The sequence below is a fragment of the Cuculus canorus genome, chromosome 3, assembly GCF_017976375.1.
Source record: "Cuculus canorus isolate bCucCan1 chromosome 3, bCucCan1.pri, whole genome shotgun sequence".
NCBI lineage: Eukaryota > Metazoa > Chordata > Aves > Cuculiformes > Cuculidae > Cuculus > Cuculus canorus.
This window is the reverse complement of record NC_071403.1, coordinates 63,286,414-63,308,016: the sequence shown is the minus strand read 5'-3', so window position 1 is coordinate 63,308,016 and position 21,603 is coordinate 63,286,414. Positions and strand designations below refer to the sequence as shown.

Here is a 21,603-nt window from a genome sequence, read left to right as displayed (position 1 = left end):
CTTACAAGACAACTAAGCATATCAATAAATTCTCGCAGCCCTAAGACAGGTTATCTCTTGACCTAAAACAGCTACATCTTGCTAGACAACTAAGCATCATCTGGAGATTGTCTGCGTATTATCTCTTGATAGAAGACACGTTTATATGACAAGATAAATGTACATACAAATCAGCTGCAGCAAAACTTGTCAATTAATTCTCACACATTCAAAAGTTTAAAATACTACTGCTATTTCAGAAACAAGGAATTAAGTCTATTTTTTTCATGCAATCCCTCTTTTTAAAACAAAATGTTGCAGGGAAGCATAAGAGCAAAAAAGACAGATTAGATATGAGGGCCGAAGGACAAACAAGCTGCAGAGAAGTCACTGGTCCTTTTGAAAAGCCATTATAGGCCATATGAACCTTAAAACATACTCACACTTTCTTTTTAAATCAGTGACACAATGCTTTAGGATTCTGAAAGTAGTCAGGATCACTTATTCACTTGCATTGCAACAGATACTAGAGCAAACCTGTGCCAATGCCTGCCCTATCTGCCCACTCAAAACATGATTGTGCCATGGTCTACACAAACAAAGTGCCTCGAACCCTACCTATCCAGAGACATAAAAAACAAGAAACATCAAACATCTGTGCAAAACAAAGAACAGCGTGATGTTTTCCTCTCCAAACCCAAGACTGTGACCAACCCCAAAGTCCTCAGGACTACACCTTCACACCTTAGCTACACCATCATCCTCATTGCAGTTGCCCTTCTTGGATCTACTTGTTGGGTGCCTGCAGCTACAGATAGGGGCTCACTTGCCCTCAGCACTGCTGCATTTTCAAGGGAGGAAGGAGAGGGCTGTAGTATCACCTCTCACCACTAGATGGAACTTTTCTAAAGGTTAGAGAGGAATAGGCCTTTAATAGAACTTTGGCTTGGTGAACTCCTCATCTTCAGAGAAAGCAGAGACAAAAGGAAATGAGGATGAAAAAAACCTCATGGACTATTTATGAACGGAACATGAAAGAACTGAAGTTTGAGAGGATTGGGGGAAGCTCACATATGCTGGCACAAACATGAAAAGAAACACTCAGCTTAGTTGCTAGGTATTATTACTAGTGCAAGGCTTTAGGTGCCCCTCTCTTATTCTTAACCTGACTGTTAAGAAACATCTTAGTTGTCTGAATGTGTTTTATGTCATCAACAACATGAAACTTCAGTTATTTTTGGAGACAAAAAATATGCCCAAATTAAATATTGCATACGTTCAAAGCAGATCATAATAAAGAAAAGCACCTTTATGTGGATACCTAAAGTTGCATATCTATCTCATGCTGTACAGAGATACACAGAACACATCTATTCTCCAAGTTCCTCATGCATCTGGTCTTCTTTCTGGAATTCTCAAAAAAAAAAAGTTGAAAGACACAGCTGTAAATAACCAAGATTGCCAGCCAAGGAAACTATTTCTGTACATATATCAGACAAAAGAGAAAGTTAACACCATAGACACTAAATATTTCTGACAGAACCTACTTCCCTCTCATCTCTTCTCCAATTATCATCTTCATAGCACTCTGAAGGCCAGGAAACAATGCCTGAACAATCCCAATGCACCAATACTCTTTCATGTCAGAGTTCAAAAAGGCCAAATCCAGCCTTGCTCATCCCATCCTAACAATGCTTGCACTGCTTTAACTTTCTCACATCTAAGATTCTCATACAACCCTCATTACCACAGTAACAAGTATACATTTATCCCATCAAACTGCCTTTGAAATTAAGAATCTCCATTTTACTAAGGTTAAAACACAGAGACCAAACCAACCAGTAAGCCTTCCTGGCTGTTTAATTGCCAACGGAGGGTCTAGGCAAGCCTTTCCCAAGTCTCTCAACTCCTCTTTGTCATCAGTTTCTTGTAAAATGGATTCAGTCCCAGTTCTTGGCCAAGGTACAGGCTCACAAATAATACGCACTCCATCTTTCCAGAACTGCTGCTCGCATGCAGCCCGTATGACCAGTATATCCATACCTTCCATACCCAGCCAAGCTTAACTGACCGTAGCCATGCATTTAGGCCTCGCAGAAGAAGGAAAAGCTTTTTTCTGACAAAACAGGCAACAAGCCCAAATACTTATTTAAGGGTGCAGTAGCCCGAAACTGACCCAAAACTTAAGACTTAGAAGATATATTGAGATCAGTTATAAAAAATTAATTGCCTTTCCTTTGTGGACGGAGAACCTGATATGCTGCAAAAGCTACAGAAGTAGTCATGCGGTCTCTTGCATGAAGCATTGCCCAGACTGAGCCGCAGCTCTCCATTATTGAGTAGTGAACTTCCAAACATTACCTGGGACCACACTGACTACCCTGTCCATAGGCTTCCATTGGACACCCTCAAACCCATCTTGCATTCATCTCCACACATCAAAGGGAAGTGCATGTGCAGCAAGTAAGGCAACTGGCTATTGTCACCATTTTTTGGGGGGGGGAGTATAGTTGAACTCACAGCAGAACTAGGGGCTCCTAGAGCACCGAACTGTATGTTTGCTGTTGAAGAACAGTTACAAGGATCACAATCTCTTAGATAAAGCTGCATGAATGAAAGAATATAGTGGTTGGGACATCTTCATAAAACTGAAGTGGGTGCAAAGGGCCACTGACCATACTTCAGGCACAGAGATGGCAGCTGAGCTGAAGAACTGGAAGTCTCTGAAGGAAGAACAAGTCTGGTGTGCAAACAGGACAAAGAGATAATAGAAAAAACCTGATAGTCTAGTAGAGCCTTTTTAGTGCCCATGTGATTCTCTAACCTTCATTAACAGATTAGTTATTAATTCAGGAAAAGTTCACCCAGTGTAGGTTTTATACCTCTCTATAGTTAGTAACTCCACTGCAAGTTTTCTAGATAAAGATATTTTTCCATCATCTTACCAAAATTAATTCTTTTTTTTTTTTGCATGGAAAAGTGAAAAGTGCATCCTCCTTTCCTGAAGAGCAGTCTGTTGCAAATATATGTGCTTTAAGATGCCATGAATCTTGCATATAAGATGTTTCTACACAGCACAACTAGTTTATAGCTCAGTGGTTCAAAGGTGACTGGTAAGAAGGAAAACAGCTGTTTTCCTAGCTGTAATAAAAACAAATACAATAAACTCAAACATTGACAATATATATTTTGTCTAAAAATAGTATACATTATTCAGGAGATTTAGGAATAAACTGAATGTTCAGACCCAGTATCTTGTAAACAGATGTAAAACTAAAAATAGTATGTACATCTCAATTCATCCCATACAAAGAAGAAATATATATTTCAAGTATACTAACGAGTAATCCAGTGTGTAATGAAGTTTAAGGTCAACAATTTCAACTTTTAGTGCTGAATTTATACAAAATCCACATATGAGCTCTCAGAAGCAGCTTTATTTCCATCAGACATGAGTACTTGTCGCTGACGTTGACAGGTCAAAAGCTTCAGGGGATCAGAACTCATTTCCACAAGACAAAAGTGTTTCTTCAAAATTTTACAAGTTTTAGCCAGAAAACAGGAAAAGGGGTAGATTTCACTTGAACATCTGAATTCAGAAATGCTGCTGTGTAACTTCGTGTTCCCACTGTGAGTTTTCAGGTGAGGGCTCCAGCTCCTTGCTGGACCAGATCTATCACAGCAAAGCATACTATCATACCACACCCAGACATAGCTGTGGTACGTTGTGGGAGAGAAAAGCTGTTGGCATATATGCAAGCACTCATCATTCAGAAGACAACTTAACATAAAGACACATGATCTTAAATCATGCATACAGTAGACACAAGGTATGAGGATTATGTTGGACAAGCTGCATGATGAGCTATTTGCATACATGCAGTGGATGCCTCCGTAGGAACTGAAAATAGCAGGCAGCCTGGACACAGCAGTAGTCCTTAAGGTCGATTCCAGAATTCTAGTTGAAACCACAAGATTATTTGCAAAAGTTAAGAGTTAATAGACATCTATCAGGAAAGCCCTGAACATTTGAACTGCAGCCCCTGCAAGATACAGCAATACAATTTCCACTTTAAAAAGAAGGGCTGTTCTACAGAGTAACAACTTTTCTGATGAATATTTTTTTTAAAAGTTATTAAAAACTCTAGTCTTCCACAAACTTTTAAAAAGAAAAAGAAAAAGAAAAGAAAAAAAGAAAAAAAACAAACCTCAAATTTAGGTCAGTCTTTTCACCTTGAAACTAGATCTCCAGCTTCTGGAAGCCACTAAAATAAAGCTAATTTGTGTCACCCCAGAACTAGCAACTGACATGGAAAATGTTAGTCTTTACTTCTTGATGCTCTGTAACCATTTCACTCAGCATCTACTGTCTAGTACTACTAGAGGTCCCTTTTCATTCTCTTACAGTAAGAAACTCAATATACAACCTTAGACTTCCCTCAGCTTTGCTACTAATTCTTAATTAGTCATTTCTACTCGAGAAAAGTAAACAGTGCATCAACCTGTACCCCCTTCTAGTTTTGCCCCACATCCTGACATACCACTCACTAGTGCTTTGGTATATACACCTATGTACATGTTAGTATTGCATGAGATGCTTTTGTAAGGGTAACAACCAGAAATACTTTTAAGTCACAACATTTTTCTTCGGGGCATTATAGCCGTAAGTACTTTATACGCTCTATTGCATAACTGATTTGTGAGGAGTTTTTTTAAAATATTAGAACACAGAAGGATGGTAGCAAAAAGACCAACTCATAAAATATTTAAGATGTAAACACTGTAATTCAGAGTATAAGAATTCTTCGAGAAACATCAGTCTAAACCACTGTAAGTGCTTTAATAACACAATCCACCTAAACTGTAGATTAATTCACTTGTGAATTCCCCATTGGAGTGGTTTTAATCAACACATAAATTTGCGCTAGTTTCATGCAAGCATGCAACTGCTTTGGAGTGGGACAAAAAACAGGTCAACCCACAGAACTGTGAAAACCACAGCCTCTGAGAAGGGAAGTTATACTCAACGCTAAGAATATCCCGTGGGTGACCATTAGGTGTCACCTCACACTGCAAAGCAAGTAGCATTTGAAATAAACAGATATGTGCATTCAGAGTGTACATTTTCTTCAAAACTGTGGAAACTAATTTTAAGTATAAAGTATTTTAATTGAGGTTTTTTGGTTCCTAGTGGTTATAGGCTGGAAAGTCTCTCTAAAATGCATGATTTTCTTCTACAGCAAATATATGTCCTATGATGTAGAAGTATGCAAATAATCATTTTGTTTAACATTTATTCCTGTTTATAAAAGACACGTAAAGTATAATTTGCCTGAATGTGATGTTGAAACATTGAATTAATTGTAACATGCAAATCCAAACTGCAGCTTGGAATACTAAGCTGTCCCTGTGCCAAAAACAGTACCATAAAGCTTTTTTTTTTTTTTTGTTAACGAAGGGAAAAAACCCAACAAACTCTCATCTTCTGCTAGGTTGAACATATAAAATTGCAGAAAGGTTGCCAGGAAGGCGAAGAGACTTGCCTTCTAATTATGGCTTTCCCAATAGCAACAGCATACAACTGTCATAGTTCACAACTGCAGCAGTAAAACCAGTAGGTCTGGCTTTTTCATTCCTCTTCAGCTTAGGAACCCTACAAACAGCAGCAAAGAAACTGAAAGCATTTGTAGACTCAAGAATACAACCTGCATTATTCCATCCACTTTTGGAAGGTTATCTCTGCAACCCTTAGGGTACAGAACATATACACGTGTATACAGTACATAAAGCTTACATAGTATACAAACCATCAGTACAGGCTATCTCTCTCTCTCTGTCTTGCTAGGGAAACTTCCCAATATACTAGTGGCAGCTAGTCCCAGTGTCTAACACTTAGAGACTAACAAATTTATTTGACCTAGAAGTCATTCTGATAAGTTCTGTTCCCTCTCTTTGGCCATTCCTCCTCTACCCATTTCAGCAGCACCTTCACAACATCGATTCTCTTATAAAATTTACAGAGCTCAATCAGCTGGTCCACAGTCCTGTCACTATTCCGTAGCAAGAACTCCAACGTGGGACTCTGAGGCTTCTGTTCAAGGAAACACAATTCATCATAAGTCATCCCCCACTTGCTTGCTAAATTTCTCCAGTTTTTCACTGTTGGGTGGCAGGGATCCAGCTTTAGCCTCACTGTGTACAACAAGTCCTCGTCATCAAGCATGTCACTGATGGTCGGCGCACGGAATAAGCACAAGGAGCAGGTGCCATTTTCATTGCAGGTTTTCTTGAGATCTGCAGTGAAAACCATCACATGGGGAGAAGTTAGGTTCTATTGTTGTGGTGTCACGGGGAACAAAAACTTAAAAGCACAGAGGGTTGATAAGTATTATGTTCCTGTGAATCAGGAAGTCAGAATAGTGACATGTTAATGCCTTTCCTCACGATGTACTCACGAAATTAACATTCTAAGGCTTCTTTCTTCACTGTGCTCAGTGTCTATAATCAAAAGGACAGTAATTTTGAAAGTATCATATTTATATTTTCATAGAAAAGGCACGCAATTCAATCCAGTGCAAGCTGGAATATTCACTTTTTTCTGATTTTGGGAACTACGTTGCTTCCTCTAATCTGCCATCACCCCTGCTTACATCACCAATAGGATTATGTGCATATTATGTGCATCTGGTATATGTATGTTGTAGGAGGAAGGAAAAGGTTTTGCACTTCTGAGCTGCTACCTTCATAACACGAAATATTTGCACCAGGAGAATCTCTGCTGACAGCTGCAAACAGAACTAATATCTAGTACATTAACATAGTGAAAAACTGTAGAAAAAAAATGTTTCTTTGCTTTCTACAGGCTCTTACAATAAAAGCTGTCCCTATTCTACCACACAAGACTATTTTAAATTCCCTATTATGGGAAGGACTAAAATGCATACTCCCTTCCGTGTGGGAAAAATAAAAATACCAAGCTACTGAAAGCAGGTGGTGATATGTTCTAAAATCTGCATCAAATAACAAAAATTGCCATTTAGAGGTCTCCTACACATAACAGTCACTACCTCCCCAGCACTGTGAACAATGTGGCGCTACTAGACTATATTATATATTAATAACTTGTAAAAGTATGCAGAAACTAGTTCTAGTCACACTTCTAGTGAAATACTAATAGTAAGATCTTTAACATTGCAGTGGTATAGGGCATTGTTTGAGCATTTTGGCTGTAGATGTGACCTTAACTCTCCCTGCTCCTTTTTGCTGGTAGGGAGGATTTGTAACGTCCCAAGAGTAGTAGATAATGCATGCAGCCTAGAAGCACCTTCTTAAGCTTCTGCCCTTCAGCCTCATTGTACAGCTTGAAACAGGGAAGTAACTGGTCCTGCTTAGGATGAAACTCTTTGAAAAAGGGACACTACAATAAGAAAACTGATATTAATCAGAAGATTGATTAAAAACAACAGAAAACAGTGACACACAATTTAGGAGTGCTGGATCAGTGCTGGTCTAAGAGACCTGCATTGTATGGCTGGCAAAAGGCAAATCTGGTATTCAGTGCCACCTACTAATACAGTCAACAGCATTTGTCAAGGTTTGTTTCTTTGTTTGCTTTTTCATTTGCAGTAATTACTGTCAGATTTTGTGAAAATTCCACAATTACTTTCAAATTGTGACTTCTTTTATTCTGAATATTACTGCTGATAAAAGCACCACAGCTGAACATAGCTTCTGCATACATTTTAGTTTTGTTTTTAAGGGAAGAACAGGGTATTGTTATTTTTGCAGTGTTGCTCATTAGCTTACTTTTTTAGCAGGCCAAAGACAACTTCTGGTTTTCAACAAGTTAGGACGCGCAGCAACAACACTGCTGCAGACACATAACTTCATACAAATGCTTAGATTCCCTGTTAAGTGGAAACATGTTCTGGTGACACCTCTGCTCACAGGTATTTCACATGCCTTGCAGCTGTTCTCTAAAGAAATATGTATGTGAACTATTCTGTTCTTCTTTTGCACCCTAAACTCTTTAACTGAGGTGAAAGAAAATGTCTTTGCTTCACTCATATCAAGAGTTAGTTATATAAACAAGGCAAAATGAACGTAATCCAGCCAAAGTTCTGGCTGAGCTCAAAGGGCAGGACACTACCCTATCTGAATTTCATCTTATTTTGCTTTGCAAGTGTGCCAAAGTAAGTTTTATGCTCCAACAGAAAAAGGGAAGAAGGAGTAAAGAAAACATAGGGTAAACATAGGTAACATAGGTAAAACAGTTAAAGGTAAACAAAACTAAACCAACCTGCTTCTTGTGCTATACTGTGTGCAGACTGTCAAAAGCGTTATAAAGAATCCTGCTTTTTTAAGATGTTGCATACTGATAAGTGAATGATGACCTACCCACCACCTAACTGCATAATCCTAATGCTATCTGATAGGGCAAGCTTCTTTACTAAGAGGAAATTCTCAGTTGTTCACTGTTACACTAACAGGGCTGTATATCATCCACACTCACACCACCCCCAGCTGAACTCATACAGTTATAGGATAAGCCCCCACAGCCTACTGCCAGCTTCTGCTCTCTCCAGGTAGCTGTTTACAGATTTCTTCCAAAGGGGGATGTACTAAATGTATTTGAAAAACTCAGCTTACACATTTCTCGTAGTCTGCATTACTGATCACCACCCCCTTCAGAACAAATAGGAAGCTGTAAATTACACTGGTAATGAAATGAGCTCCACAAACATTGATTACTCGGGCAGTTCTCAGTTATGACAAGTTTAAGTTCTTTCAAAGAAAATCTAGGAATAAAATATGTAGAGCAGTGAAGCTGACGTATTACCTGAAAGTGATTTGTCAGTATGGTTTTGCGTGTCTTTGTCTTCTGGCTACAATGCAGAAAAACAAATATAAATCAAAACCATGTATTTGAACACCGGAATAAATATTTTGCTAATTTACAAGTAGCAGGAGATCACTTAGAAGAACCCCAAGCTACTTGTGAAGTCAGAAAGGGATTTATCTGATTTTGAGGAATTACTGACAACCTGCTGGCTTTTCAGAAAGCGCTATTGTGCTTTGGCTCACAAAACTACCCTGTTGGTTCTAATGATATGCTACGGGGTTGTATCTTTTGAATAATTTGTTCTTAATCCCTCAATAGCTGTTCAATAAATCACGTGGTTTGATTAAAAATATTTTTTAATTATTTGTAATGAAAAGAAATTGGAATTTTGCTTGTAACATGCAGCAGTAAGATATTGTTTCATTGATCCAGGAGAAGCGGAGGAGCTTTTTTTACACATTTCTTTACCTACATAGGAAGCATTTCTAGACAACAGGTGGACTAGAGTATTTCTGCTGGCTCATGTCTAACCCTCCTCCTGTTTGAAGTAAACATTCAATGAGTGACTTTTTGCCTGCTAATTAAAGAATTTACTTAGCAGCTTGAGATTGAAACGTTCATTTCAATTCTACTATTTAAAGAGCAACATCTTAAAAAATGGAAGGACAACTCCTTGATCCTAGGACTGCAGGAAACTACAGCAGTCCTTACTTCAACTATGCGGGTGTGGAGCCAGCTCAAATAGCTTTTTTCTGTAGAGGATTTAAAGATGAAAGCAGAAGGGGATTTTCCCCTTAGATAGCTGCAATAAAGCATTGTTGATTTTTTTTATTCCGTCATTTTTCCAAAAGTATCACAGCCAGCTCTTTAACATTTTGCAAGACGTGTATGCAAACACAAGTCAACTGGGTAACAATATAGTGTAATAAGATACTCCATTCCTACCTGCTACACCTTCTTTACTAAGAAATCCACTATAAATAGAATATAGGCAGTTTCAGTTAATGTGGTGAACATGAATACATTCATAGTCCAATTATAAAAAAGGTAAACTATCTCCAAAATATTTGAAGACTGTTAGGAAAGGAAAAATTTGCATGCTGCTTTCAGCATGCCTTTATTCCCTGAAAACTGCAAGATCATACACGCAACATCAATTTACCTTGCAAAACATCTGGTCTCTGCTCAAGACACATCTAACACTGCACATACCACTTGCAACAAAAAATCCTTGCTATCGTTTTCAAGCAGTTTAACTTTTGCACTGGCATCACATAAGCTTTCTCTGGACAGAGCTTTTTAAACACAAACTTGGCCTTCATGGCAATATGTAAGCATCCAAAGCTGAAGAAAAACTACATTTGGAAATCCTGATCATAGTAATTGTCTTCATTCCTACAAATTCTTTAAAAATGTAAAATATTATTATTGAGCGCTGAGGAGCAAATCCCCGGAAGGGTAACTCATTGGGAGAATGAGGAGCTGCCCATCATAGTTCAGCCTCCCCAGAGATCTGTTTGAAAAGAAACAAACAAGCAAATACTGACAGGGGGGAGGGAGAGGGGAATCAAAAATTGGCTACTGTTCAATTAGTTTGCATTAGCTAAGTTGCTGTCCTGCGCTTCAGTATCATTTCCTAGACTTAATGAACTTGTGCAAGTTCAAACTTTATCGTGAAAGCTAATACCTAGATGCCTGTAAGAGGTGTCATTATACTCATGTCTTGTGACAAAAAAATAGCGAAGAGTGGGTAGTACTGCACAAAGCACAAACTAAACCAGGGATACTTACCTGTGCCAGACATCAGTAATTTTACTGATCATTTATCCACATTTATGAATGCACTCAAGTTTATTCAAGATCATTTTCCTGCAATGTAATTGCAATAAGACAATGTAGTGTTGCTGCCCTTGAAATGAAGGTATTAAGCAGGAGTATTTTCTGCCCACAACTAAAATTCAATCAATCTCTATGGGTCTAATCAAAGCCATACTCCATTGAATTATCTGAAGAGAAGTATAAAATTTTCCAGCTCTGTAGAACTATTAACACCCTAATACACTGTAATATCTTTATAGTGATTCTAAGCTGGTGATAAATGCTCTCTTCTTGATGAAGGGAATGAGATAGTTACGTCCATCATCTGTGAAATGCATACCAAACCCACGTTCGTTCCTGATTAAATTCAGCTGGGACTTTGGCATAAGGAACTCCTTTTAATTCTTCATCTTGCTGGAAAATGCTCGTTCATTTTTCTTCTCCTAGTTTTCTGCTCAACCCAAAGAGAATTGATTTGAAATTAAGCAAATAACATTCACTTGAAATACTGTAATTATGAACATGGGAGTCACTCAGCATTGCCCACCCTATGGCAACGTAAGATTTCACAAACAGTGGAGAGTGTTTCCACCACAAGAAGAGCAGTGTCCCAAATTCAGTGACAAACAGTCAAATGCCTCCCTAGGGGCAAAACACAAAGAGTTAAAACCTGGGATTCCTTACTTCTTCAGTTCTCTGCCCTGGCTCTATTTTCAGCAGGAAACAGGGAGACCATGGAGGACAAAGCCTTAATGCTTGTCAGCTCTTCTTCAGAGCAGCTACATGCTAATCAAAACCTATTTAAACTACAACATACACATTAATGATTAAATAACCTTTCATTTAGTCTTCTTCACAAAAGCTCACTTCGTTGAACTCTTGAAAAGAGAGCCTATTTCTGGTCTGTTTTACTGAGTAATTCCATGCTCTCCAGATACAGTCTGAAAATAGTTTAGTTGTTAACATACTCATTTAATTAACAGCAATAATTTAGCTCACACTCAAGTATCATTTTTCTTACCTGTTGGATTAGGCCAGAATCTGATGTAAGGGTCTTGATGTTCACAGATGCAATTTCCAAAGTAACCTGATCTGCTAGGTACTCCTCATCTAAGACAAAGATTGTGAAACACTGGTCTTTGACCCAAATATAAATTTAAATAATATGACTATCAAACATAAATTATATATATCTATTATACAAAATTTAACTCCATATTATAATCAGTCACTGGGAAATGCTGGATTAAAAGCCCAAAACAATTAATTGGCAGAGAAAACAACAAGCATGCAGAGCATGACTGTGCAAAGAAAAAGAATCCTTGCAGAGGCATTAATATAGCAGTTATTTTTTTAACAAACAGCAGATTATTTTTAAAGCAAGAGTCATGTTCTTCTTTCAGAAAGCTGACCAGGGAATACTAACCAAACCAACACATCAAAGTAGGCTGAAGACGACTGTCCCAAGTCAGCATAATCCTTTTTGCTTTGCTATTCTCATCACATTTACAATGATAATTGTTGAAATATGTACTACACAAATATTTACCTTTCATTCTGCCTCTTTGTGAATTAGGCTTATTTCTTACCACGCAGGAGTTTTATGAAGCACTGAAATAACCCATTTCAAAGTGTGTTTATTAACTGCAGTGGGATCCCACTGAAAATCACAACATCCTGCAGTACAGCACAAAACCTATTTACCTTTCAAGCTTCACTTCAGCACTAAAATGGGGTACAAGGGATGCATAAGCCCCTCATGAACCTTGTGCAAACAGATAAATTTCACTCTGCATGATTAATAAGGTCATCATCAGAAAACCATTTGCATAATTCCTCCGAGTCAGGTGTTGACCAGCCACTAACAGGAGCTTAAAAGAGGTTATATTCTGCACATTTTACACACAAGAACACTCCGTGATGGTGATGATGTTTGTAGTGCTGGTACATTTTCACTTGCTGTTTGTTTAGTGTAAGATCTCTTTAAAGAATACCTGTTACCTTTATGAATTATCAGATAACAGAAAGAAGAAATATTTTCTTATTTCACTCAAGAAACTGGTCTGAATCAAAGAATTCATTCTCACATTTGTAAGAAAAAGAAAGCCCAAATCATTATTTTCCTCTTTTTCTGTCTTTATAAGGCTATTGAAACTTAAAGCCAAACAATATTCCATCCCAAGCAGGGTAAACATTTCATAAGGATCATCTTTATTCTTTGTGACTGTAAGTCCAGAAACAAACAAACAAACAAACAATCCCAAAAAAGTCTGACTGAAAATGCAGAGTCCAGGCAACAAAACTCCACTTAATTAGCATGGAAAAATTATGGACAAGATTTGTTCTATATTTGAGTGGAGGTAAAATTATAAACAAACCATGACACAAACATTAAGCCTAGTCCTGCAAGATGTAAAGTTCCCTCGAGTTATAAAGTACCTTTAATTCATAATCTGTAGAGGGTGCTCAAAACTTAATAAGTCATGGCCCCAAAATTGTCCATTAATTAATTCAGCTATGAAAGCAATAAAACAGCCCTCACCCCAGCCAATGTATTGACTATTCAAACATTGTATCTGAAGCAAACAACTTTGTTACACTATCAGACCTGCACATCCCTAACACCTTTTCGCTCAGATTCCTATTTCTATGGAATATTTCTATTTCTATTCCTATTTTTATAGAAATAGATATGAAAAATCCTTCTCAGAAAAAAAATTAAATCAAAGAAATGAACAGAATATTAAGAGCTATTTGTATCACTTTCAGCTCTAAAGGGAAATGTCAATCTATATTAGTACTTTCCTTTTCTTACCTTTTTTTTTTTTTTACACTGGGCAAGAGGAAGCAGAAACTAAAATTAAACTAACTTCATATCCTTTCAACGGAAAGTGCTGAAACTTCTACTTCCTCTCAGCTGTCCTTTTTAAATTAAATGCATTTAAAACATACAATCTCAGATTTCAATCAACTTTGACAAATTTGAAATTCAGGAATTTATCTAGGCAATTTGAGTGGGACCCAACGTCACAGGGGAAATAAAAAACAGGACATAGAAAAGAATGTTACAGAGAAACTGCTGTAGTATTAGTAAACAATGCTGAAGTAACAAATCGGCTGCCTGCAAATCAACAGAAAGTAGTCCATGATTTCAAATTAGTTTTCATCCCATGTTCTCCTTCTCTGCTGAGCTGCACTTCTGAGAAGATGCTCATTTCCTCTGGCTGGCTCCCTCAAGCACCCTCAAGAATAGTCTCTAACCTTTCTTTAGCCCCAGCGGTTAACTGCTTATGCTCCTCAGCAGAAGTTTCCATTGTGACTTGCTTCTGCAGAGTTTCCTGCGTCTGTCACACTGCAGACCTGCTGTGCAACACAGGATGGGGAACACATTACCGGCAGAATGCTCCCCAACTGAGCCCCTGGCAGTGCATTCCCTGGACAAAAGCCAGTGGTGAAGCCTGGGATGAAAAAAAATCAAAACAAAACAAACCATCCCACACGGCAAGAAAATCATAAAGGAGATATTCGCACTGTGTAATCCCAGTATTTGACTTGAGTGCAATAGAGAACCTGCACTCCCTCACTCCATTTTCTGTGAGAAGAGGCAGGAACTTGTGCAGACTGGACCCATAGTAGGTCCCCAAGTAGATGGCATTAATAACTACTGAAGGTAAAAGACGGTAAAAGAGTTAATGGGTTATTGGGCTGAGAATGCAATCAGAGGCATGAGACTTGAAAGGTATTTCTGGATTAGATTTCTGATAGCCTGAAAGCATTGGTAATCTCTTGAAAGCCACTTTCTAACATTACTATGTATCTGTTTCCTGAACACCGTTTTTTGGTGGCACCCTGTACTTTCCTTCCAGATTTTTGAAAACCAAGTACTTGTGATAATAGTTTTAGACTGACTTTTAGATCAAAACTGAACTTCAGAAGAAAATTTCAGGATTTATATATATACATAAAACTGACCTTAAACATCAGTTTTATCAGTTTTATCAATTGTTTTAGCCCAAACCAGAACCAAAATAGAGACGACAGCACTACATTTAAAATACAAGCATTTAGGAAAAAGTAAGAGTATTTAAATCTTTTGGTTTTATTGCATGTAACAACACAGATCTATGACATCTGTACAGACATAATTCGGAACACTTACCTTTAGGTACTCCGGTGTCTTGGACAGGGTATTTTTCAGTCTGTCACAAAAAGATAAGAGAGACAGATGTTTGTTATTTTGATTGTAATTGCGCTGGAGAAAGACTATATAGAACAGCATGAACACAGTTGCATCTCAAATTGCTACTGATCTGATCAGACATAGTAACACTTCTTAAACAAGAACTGAGATGCCACTGATTAGCACATGCAAAAGTAATAGCAATTGCTGCTTTGCTACAGCATTTTTAAAGGTACTTTTTAGTGTAAAAGCAGAGATTAGTAAAGAAATTTTGCATGTAAGTAGCAAGATAAAGAAAAGGAAATGCACACCAGAAGGAACAGAAACTACTTCAAAAGCTGTTTCAGCTGATAGAGACTTTCACTAAAATGTTACTGTCCTCAAAGAAAAAAAAAGTATTTTCCCCTCTACTCTAAAATTACAAAGCTGATTAAAAAGCAATAGAAAGTCATTATTACTGAGCTTAACGGGACAGCTGTCGATTCCAGTTGTGTTATTATACCTGAAATCTACCTCCTTCCCTATGACCCCACTACTGTTAGGTAAAAGTAGGTGTGGCTTGTATAGAAACTTGTAACCAAGCAAAGAGATTAAAGATATCTTAACTTAAGAGAGCGGGGAGGATAAACAAACTTTAATTTGTCTCACACATAGCAACTTTCCCTCGCCTTTTAATAACTCCCCTTAGCAAAACACAGCATCTAATTTAGTCACTAGACAAATACAATCACAAAGTCTCTATCTTCTAATAAAAACTGCTGATACAAATGTATGTACACAGACTGCAATAATGGATTCCAGTGAAGGATCAGCATTAAAAGCACTAGCGTAATTTTTAGAGTTCCTCGCTGACTCCCTGTTGCAGAGCTTCAAAATGGGAAGAAAACACCAAGGCAAAGCAACAGCTTGTTCACTTGACATCCATAAAATAAACCAATGCATTTCAATCTGCTTCCATAACTACATAAGACAACAGTCTCCTCTGGGCCACCCAGCACCGTAACTTTCCCCCAGAGTAAACAATCCATAGCAACACTAAAATCTACTAGAAGACTTCACAGAATTCCATATTGCTTTTACATGATACACTCCTTGTCTCAGCATAACACTGGCATATTTAATATCCCAAAACACAAAAACTTGTCAAAAATGGTGTTACTCTTTTTGCCAGCAAGCACTTGAGAGTGCCATTTGGTCTCTCCCTAGGTTCACCCACACCTGCTGTAAGGCACTGCTATTCAGTCTCACCTTTCCATGACTAACTCACCAGACAAAACAGGTATAGAAAGGGACAATAACTCAGTACAATGGAAATGTTAAGCCTTAGATGGGTTTTCTTATCCCTCCAACCCATATAGACAGAAGAACGTCAGCACAAATTTTTCTTGGTTGGTTTCGGGTTTGTTTTTTTCAATGAAAAAATGATACTATCATAGCCTCCAGAAGCTCTCCCATGGACAGCTCAGCCAACATTCATCCAATTCAGCTTAAGTACCTATTGGTAGTTTTATTCACGCTTCAATTGTACAGGGTTACTAAATTAAAATTTCTTTATAGAACCATATGGATAAGCCAAGCCCCATATACATGCACAGTGTAAAACAACATTCTTGAGTGTTCTACCTCACTTCTGCACTACTTAACTGGAGAGAGCTATGACTATTTTAACTGTGTTAGACCAGAGACGTACCATTGTTAAGGAAAGAGTGCTTGGATCTGTATCCTCCACCGGCTCTTTTGCTGCATGATCTGCTGAAAATAAGAAAGCTTTATCACTGCATAGTTCTCAAAATATTTCAGTCTGGCAATTCATATTTTACTTCTTTTCTGACCAAGAACAACTACGCAGCCATTACATGCATTATGTCAAATATATTTCCACAAGAACACATGACAAACTAGAAAATATCAGAGCTACCTGCACATAGATGAGAAACTAAATGCAGCAAGGAAACCCAACTCGAAGCTAACAAAAGACAGAAATTAAATTTCTAAATTATTTTTAAAAAAGAACACACACAAAGCAATTTTGCAATAAGAAGTAAAATCCAGCAAATCTGCTAAAAGGCAAGTTTTATTCTCCAAGTGACAACACTCCATTTTTTCCTCAAAGCAATAACTCAAACAGTAAACATACCCACTGCAACAAAAATTACTACTACAGTAAACACCAGATTGTAATACAAAACCTAATAAAAAACATATTTGAGGTAAGAATTAATTATTTACATATAACAGAACAATAAACTTCAATTATATTAACATCAAAAGGATACAAAAATAAATCTTCAAAGTACTTGCAGGCAAATCACTAATTATCAATCTTCTGCATCAATGCCTAAATTTACAAATATTAGTGGAGTACTGAGCAAAAGAGTACAGAGAATCAGAAAAAGAGTCTCATACAGAAGTCAGGATTCACAAAACCACTCCTGTAATTTGACATCATCCTGCCACTTCCTCAAGGAATCTCTTCTATCGGTAAGAATCACATTTTCAAAAACTGAAAAGCATTTTAAATCACGTAGCAGGATTTTCACTCCATTTTTATTCACTCTTGTAGTAAGCATAAGGTCTTTTAGAACAAGCACACGTATTTCCAAGTGCAACCAGTAAGAGGTGATTGGAATCAATATTTGGTGGTTACCTTCTCCCACATACAGAAATCAGTGCATTTAGAACAGAGTCTCAGAAATTAATTACAAAATGTACAGTATAAACATTGAGCCCCCAAAGAGCACAGAGGTTACAGAGACTCTATTCTAACCAACTCAAATTTAGCATAATTGTTTATTTGGAGAACTACTCCTCTACTCAATAAAATAGAACAACAAGCCAAAGTATAGGACAACACAAGACAACACAATGAACAGGCCTGAAAGTAAAACAGGTGGCAACAGTGGGACAAAATCAGCCCCAGAGCTCCAAAATAGAGCCATTCTCCCTCCTGATTCTGTGAGGGACCCCAACAGCAGTTCCTGAGTGGCCAGTGTGGTGCCCAGCTCCTCTCTGCAATGCCAAGGAGTGTTTCTCAGCACTAGTGCCCCCAGGAAAACCACAGGCATTCTCCAGGCAGGTGGCACATGATCAGAGGGTCCAATCTATTACACAAGGCTCAAGCACAGCCTTTGCACACAGGTACACTGGGAGTTTTAAATAGGCAAAGGTCTATGAAATTTCAGATGAGCATGTTCACCCTGCAGTACAACGTTTAGGAAGACCTATGTGGAACAGATAAAAAAAAACAAACCAAACCCCCATATTCTTGTCACACCTGCCCTTTGTGGTAAATATGAAATCACTGCTCTAGAAACATGTTATTAAAGAGTGGGATATGAGAAAATACAATAAACTGGTGTAAGACAAAGCAGGAGAGCAGGGCCAAAAATGGAGGATCCAAGTAGAAACAGTAGTGGAGAGCTGCAAAGGAGCTGGAAAGCAACCTGGGGCAAAGAAAGAAGCCCACCCTGTTAAGGGAAATTTAAAGAGAAGGAGGTATTGGGAGCCAAAGAAAGGCTCCGGGGAAGGACGCTAGCCCTGGTATCCCTAGTTTCACTGTTTCTCTGCTATCAGTAAAGAACCAATAAATCCAGCAGCAAAGCGTGCAACTTACTGTCAGTTTATTCTGGAGGCCTTACAGCTCCTCCTTATGGATTCTTAGATGCATTAAAAAAAATAATTATTTATTTTGCCTTTGTAATACAAGAGGAGCCTTGAGGTACATGAAAGCAGACCTCACTGAAGATCCAAAAGTCCCAAGGTCCATGCACTGGTGAACCCTGGTGGCTGCTGTAGCTATGGCAAGGGCTTCATTCCCTATCTTCCATTACATCTCCAAGACAATGCCTATGGTGAGTTGTGACACTGGTGATTTATTTTCCACAATACAGAGGGAAGCACTGAAAAACTGGGAGGAGCTCAAAGAACATAGCCATTTGAAACAGGGACTTGACAGACCCTAAGGTGACTCTATAAGAGGTGACAGGGTACAGAATCGTACATTTAATTGACTCATGCTTTTTAGGTCTCACACAGGAACAGTCACTATGAATCTGTGACTCTGCATCTTTCTTCCTTAATATCAACTCCCCCACCCCAATATTTTAAAGCTCTATTCTTTTCCTATACCTCAATTTCTTCTCTTTTTTTTTTTAGTCCTTTATGAAGAACAGCAGTTTCCGTGTTTTTTAGGTTGTAGAGCACTATCAAGTCCCAACATCTTCTATAAGTGGCATATGTGTGTATGAATATTTATACCTAAAAAAGGCTGCACATACAGGCTGTGGATGACTCCACAGTCGTGTTGACCACTGATAGTAGGCAGATAATTTCAAAACCGCAGTCTTAATATTTAATTGTTAATAAGGCAATTAAAACGCCACTTCCCCTCTTTCTTTCCCCCATGTATCTCCCACAGCATTCTGCAGGTCGTGTCATACAGCTGGATGCAGGTGCACAAAACAGCAGTGAGGAAAATTCTCTGTTTATCTCAAACGTAAAACATCCAGAGTTTTGCATGATGAAAGGCTGACAGGAAATATAGGTGTCACCTGACCAATTATTCAGTGCAGAACATCTGATTTCACAGTTACTCTGATATACAACTTGATAACAACATAATCTCGGATCCCTCAAAAAATCACTATCACCATACTCCCCACCAACAGCATCCATTCGCTGGCCTGCATTTGCTTCCCCACACCTCTGCCAGGAACCAGACGTGAGCTGACTCAGATGGACATAAATCAGCATGTGCAAATTGACTCAGACAGACCTAAGTCAGGTTCAGTGGCTGCTCCCAAGGTTCCTTTCTGCTGCCCAGCGCCGGCACCGTGACAGCTCAGCAGCTGCCACAGCTCTTCTGCCTGAGCTTATCCAGACTTGCACCCATCACCACCATTTCTCCCTGTTCAATAGTGCTATTCTAACACAGATGCACCGCTGTACACTTAGCAGTTTGCCAATTTTATATATATGCAGGTATATAGATATGCAAACATTCAAACTTTAACCCTACATCTGTTCCTCAGCCTTGCATTGGAAACAAACCCGAAACTGAGTTTGAGAGACCTCAGCATTTTGACTTTTAAGCAGGAGGGGGTTCACAAAGCATCATATAGCAGAGAAAGTGTTGCCCTTTGTTATATTTTTTTCCCTTGCAACATAGAATGGACACCACCAGCAGTGAGGGAAGCATGTAAGGCAGTAGTCATGCGGTTTAACCATACGCATCTAGGACCTCTTTCACGCCAAGGCAGGGCATGCATATTAATCGTAAAACTAAGTAAACTCAAATCGATCCCCTTAATACTAACGTTGTTTATAGAAATGATCCCTTTGATTAAACCCAAATCAATAGCGATGCTTTGAATCATAGAATCACCAGGTTGGAAAAGACCTCTTGGATCATCGAGTCCAACCATTCCCCTCTGCCACTAAACCATGTCCCTGAGCACCTCGTCTACACGTAAAAGTTATACATAAAAGTTATACGTAAAATATTCAGTCCTATGAAAAATCTAATTCCATCGGCGCTTGGTGCATTTTCATTTACTGTTAATTACTCAATATTTGTCACTGTCTGAGCAGATGGGGAGGGGAAAACTGTGATGCTGGCACACCTGAGACAAGGTACTCAAAAATCACTTGCACCATTAGCCACGGAAGTCAAAGAGCACGAGCTTCGTAACCACTCGAAGTCTCAGATTTTAATAAAAACTGTTTTTTCACGTGCTGGTAGCGAGCACAAGCTAATCCACACGCCAGGCACCGAAGCGGGCTGCAGAAGTCGCACTAAATCACCCCAGCCGAGCACACGATAACTCCTCACCACGCTGGATTATCGCGTGCGGAGGGGGAAGGGAGGGACTAACAACTCCTTTTAACCTCTCCCGGGGCCGAGGCTCCTCCCCGGCTCCCCCCGGCCGCGGGTCCCCCGGGGGCGCGTCCTCACCTGCGGGCAGCGGGTCCTGCGGGGCGGCCATGGGGGGGGAGGGGGCGGGCAGCGCGGGGACCCGAACCACGGACCGGCGGCGCCCGGAGACTGCGCGGAGCCACCGCCCCTTCCTGCCGCCGCCCCGCCCGCCGCAGGTAGCGCCGCGCCCTCCCGCCCGGCTCCGGGATGGGGCTGGGAGTGAGAGGGAGTAAGCAGTCTTCATCGGGGCTGGGCGGCGCGGCGGACTGGTAGCCGTCCATCGTGTGCAGGCCTGGGGACAGGATGGATTTCATAAAATCATAGAATAGCTTGGGCTGGAAGGGACCTTAAAGATCATCCAGTTCCAACCCCCCTGCGATGGGCAGGGACACCTCCCAACAGACCAGGCTGCCCAAGGCTCCATCCAACCTGGTCTTGAACACCTCCAGGGATGGGGCATCCACAGCTTCCCTGGGCAACCTGTGCCAGTGTCTCACCACTCTCATCGTGAAGGAATTCCTCATGTCTAGTCTAAATCTGCCCCTCTCCAGTTTATACCCATTGTCCCTGGTCCTGGCACTACATGCCTTTGTAAACAGTCCCTGCGCAGTTTTCTTGTAGCCCCTTCTGCGTACTGGAAGGTCGCTATAAGATCTCCTCTGAGCCTTCTTTTCTCCAGACGGAACAAGCCCAACTCTCTCAGCCTGTCCTCGTAGGGAAGGTGCTCCAGCCCTCTGATCATCCTTGTAGCCCTCCCCTGGACCCGTTCCAACAGCTCCATATCCTTCTAACATTGAGGATTCCAGAACTGGACACAGCATTCCAGATGAGGTCTCACAAGAGAGGAACAGAGGGGCAGAATCGCCTCCT

At 39.5% G+C, this 21,603-nt stretch overlaps 1 protein-coding gene across 2 annotated transcripts; it reads right to left on the bottom strand.

Annotated features, from left to right (window-relative positions):
• Positions 1-3,149: 3,149 nt before the first annotated feature.
• EDARADD (EDAR associated via death domain) lies at positions 3,150-20,876 on the bottom strand. 2 transcript variants are annotated; one of them, XM_054063531.1, is made up of 6 exons: positions 20,773-20,876; positions 16,510-16,571; positions 14,799-14,838; positions 11,661-11,749; positions 8,819-8,864; positions 3,150-6,273 (listed from the first exon to the last, which is right to left on the bottom strand). In XM_054063531.1, exons 1-6 carry the CDS (start codon positions 20,801-20,803, stop codon positions 5,897-5,899), a joined length of 645 nt encoding a protein of 214 aa, XP_053919506.1. In that variant the 5' UTR covers positions 20,804-20,876; the 3' UTR covers positions 3,150-5,896. The 2 variants fall into 2 exon arrangements, with proteins under 2 accessions (XP_053919506.1, XP_053919508.1); XM_054063533.1 differs by having other exon boundaries at positions 16,510-16,568.
• Between the last annotated feature and the right edge of the window lie 727 nt (positions 20,877-21,603).